At 44.5% G+C, this 3,543-nt stretch overlaps 1 protein-coding gene across 1 annotated transcript; it reads right to left on the bottom strand.

Moving 5' to 3' along the window:
* Positions 1-879: 879 nt before the first annotated feature.
* Positions 880-1,464, bottom strand: LOC101595064 (sigma intracellular receptor 2-like). The gene has a single exon (XM_045139608.1). The coding sequence runs from the start codon at positions 1,433-1,435 to the stop codon at positions 905-907; it is 531 nt and encodes a 176-aa protein (XP_044995543.1). The 5' UTR covers positions 1,436-1,464; the 3' UTR covers positions 880-904.
* Between the last annotated feature and the right edge of the window lie 2,079 nt (positions 1,465-3,543).

Genomic DNA, 3,543 nt, shown 5'->3' with positions numbered 1-3,543 from the left:
GTAGAACTCCATTGTATAAATGTACCACATCTTCATTATCCACTCATCTGTTGAGGGACATCTAGGCTGGTTCCATTTCCCAGCTATTATAAATTGAGCAGCAATAAACATGGTTGAGCATGTACTTCTAAGGAAATGAGATGAATCCTTTGGATATATGCCTAGGAGCGCTATAGCTGGGTCATATGGTAGATCAATCTCTAGCTGTTTTAGGAACCTCCACACTGTTTTCCACAATGGCTGGACCAGATTGCATTCCCACCAGCAGTGCAGAAGGGTTCCTTTTTTTCCATATCCCCGCCAACATTTATGATCATTTGTTTTCATGATGGTGGCCAATCTGACAGGAGTGAGATGGAATCTCAATGTAGTTTTAATCTGCATTTCCCTGATGACTAGTGACGTAGGACATTTTTTTAGATGCTTATATGCCATTCGTATTTCTTCCTTTGAGAACTCTCTATTTAGCTCCATAGCCCGAGGCATAACTTTTGACATTAAATGTCCTGAAACATCAAAGTTCATTTCATGAAGGGTTTAGTGAAATGTATACATTCTGGGTCATGTGACTCAGGAACTTGTCAACCAGGTCATGTTATGTGGAAGCTCAGCCAGCTTCCAGTCTGCTCCTGTGATGGAGCTTGGACAACAGTAAGGTATTTGGCACCACTTTGCTATCATCTGGTCCACTCCTGTCCTGGCCTGTCCCTGCTGATTGGTCAGTTCATTGCAGTGCCCTTGAAAGGCGAGGGTGGCATGGCTTTTGTCTCAGACTTGTTCTTACATATTGCTGGTGATGTTTCACGTGCTACTGAAGACATGGGTTCAGAGCTGCTTTTCTTACATTGGGTCCAAGGCAGCTGCACTGTGAGTATCTCCCCCACTGGGCTAGGGGCTGTTTCCTTCATTTTTTCTTTCTTTTCTCCTCATACTTGTAGTAGGGGTTCCGCAACATGAAAACTAGAAGAATGAGAGGGATGATGAAGTAGGGGGTGTAGATACATATGAGGGTCAGTCGTTCCCGGAGCGTCTCAGGTCTTTGTCCTTTGAAAGCACTGGCTCTGGAGAAATCCTCAAGTAGAATCGTGTAGAGAATTGGGATTAAAGTTGTTATGGTGTGAACGGAGTAAATGATTGCAGGTGTGCGAATCCACCTGCAGCTTCCTTTGAAGAAAGCATATGCTGCAATGGGAAAGAAAGGTAGCTGAAACACAAGCTCGCAAAACACGAAGGACTTGAACCACACCGGGGGATCCTGCATCAGAGGGTCTTTGAACTCCTTTGAATACCAGTTCTTCAGGTCTGTAAGCTCGACCGGGTAGAGCTCGGGTGACAGCGCCGCCTGCAGGTCCACGAACAGGGTGATGGGGATGTGGGAGAGGAAGTAGAGGCCCAGCAGGCACTCTAGGAAGCGTCTGGTGACCACGGCCCCCATCTTCCGTCGGGTGATCCCCCAGCTCAGCGACGCAGGAACAAGCGGGATTGGCTTCACTTCTTGCTAAGAGAACGCTGACCCCAGACTCCAGCTTCTTTGGCCTTCCATGTGCCCTAAATACCAGGGCCCTTCTAAGCCTTCAACACTGGAGTGGGGCTGCTAAGTCACCCAGCTTCATGGACTGAGCAGCCAGCAGAATCCCAGCCTTTCCGGAGTACAGACAGCCACTATTGCACTACTTGGTCCTTGTTGTATAAGCCAATCTTAAAAAGCCCCTTTACAGTTTATCTGCATTCTATTGGCTTGGTTTCTCTAGAGAACCCACTGAAATAGGGCTGCTTTAAAGAAAACAGGGCCCTGGGCATCTGCCTGTCCACATGTCCCTCCAGAGATTTGGCTGGAGAACCAGTGCTGTGGTGTGCTAGTTTCCAATCCTGAAAAGCTACAATGCTGCCTTGTTTTTCAAGGTAGGGTCTCACTCTAGCTCAGGCTGACCTGGAATTCCCTATGTAGCCTCAGAGTGGCCTCCAACTCATGGCCATCTCCCTACTTCTGCCTCTTGAGTGCTGGGATTAAAGGTGTGCATCACCACACCTGGCTCAATGCTGCCATTTTCATTAATTATTATTATTTTTTATTTATTTGAGAGAGAGAGATAGAGAAAGAGGCAAATAGAGAGAGAGAATGGGTACACCAGGGCTTCTAGCCCTTGCAAATGAACTCCAGACACATGAGCCACCTTGTGCAGCTATTTTATGTGGGTCCTGGGGAATTGAACCTAGGTCCTTTGGCTTTGCAGGCAAATGCCTTAAGTGCTAAGCCATCTCTCCAGCCCAGTGCCTTTTTGATCACATGTCCCATGAGTCTGATTTGATTCATCTGGAATAGGAACCTGGGCTGAAGGGTTGAAACCAGCCAGGTGATGTCCGTGGGAAGCAAAGACTGAGACCCCTTTGCTCAGGAGATCTAGAAACAGATGTCAGTACGTGTGGAGCTGGGACCATGGCTCAATGGATAAATGCTTGCTACACAAGCGTGCGGTCCCCAGCACTCACATAAAACCCACATGTCGTGGCTCATGCCTGTATCCCTACCACTGATGGAGGCCGGAGGGTTCCTGGAGCTTGCTGGCTAACTAGTCTAGCCAACTTGGCTAGCTCTAGGTTCAGTAAGACCCTGTTTCAGGGTGGGGAGGTGGAGAGCAATAGAGAAAGATGTTCAACATTGACCTCTGGCCTCCACATGCAAGTGCACAAAGCACATGTTTGAACACACACACACACACACACACACACACGAACATGTGAGAACTTAGTGTTCAACAACAGTAAAATTTTAAGATCAGCAGGGAAAGGGTGGATTTTCAGTCAAAAGGCTGGGTCCACTGCTAAGCATCTGGAAGTAAATACAGTCAGATCTTTCCGCAGGTCACAAACAGTAATAAATTCCAGATGGATTCAAGACATAAGTATAAAGGACAAAATAACAAAATTGTCATATAGAAAAATATTTCCATAATTATGGGGGGGAGAAAGGCCTTTCCAAACATGACACAAATCCCAGAAGCCACAAAAGAAATGATTGGCAGATTGGCTGCCCCCCAAGTTGAGAATTCTACTCAGAAAAATAAACAGCAAATAAAGATGAAAGACACATGAAGTGTAAGGAGAAAAACATTTGCAAACGTGTACAATAGACTAAGGACTTCTAAGTATAAGATTAACTATACTTATGAAGTAAATAAGGAAAAGACAACAACTAAATAAAAATGGACCAATAATATCAGAGAGTAATTCTCAGAAGAAGAAACATAAGAAAACATTGAAGTAGATGCCAATAAATATACCAAAAGTGTTCATTAATAATCCAGTAAACATATATTAAGGAATAGATATTTTTACTGATCTGGTAAAGAAACAGTTTGATGTGTCTATATTAGGGAATATGGGAGAAATGGTAGATCTAAAATGTTGATGAAGGTATAAGCAGAACTTCCAGAGAGAAATCTTTGGCATTAATTTTCAAAAATTTCAATGTTCCCACCCTTTGTTTTAGTACCAGAACTAGAATCTGTCCTATAGAAATGCCAATATACCTGCACAAGGGTA

Source organism: Jaculus jaculus, chromosome 1 (assembly GCF_020740685.1).
Source record: "Jaculus jaculus isolate mJacJac1 chromosome 1, mJacJac1.mat.Y.cur, whole genome shotgun sequence".
Classification (NCBI taxonomy): Eukaryota; Metazoa; Chordata; class Mammalia; order Rodentia; family Dipodidae; genus Jaculus; species Jaculus jaculus.
Note: the sequence above shows the minus strand (reverse complement) of the source record. Positions and strands in the feature narration are given on the sequence as shown.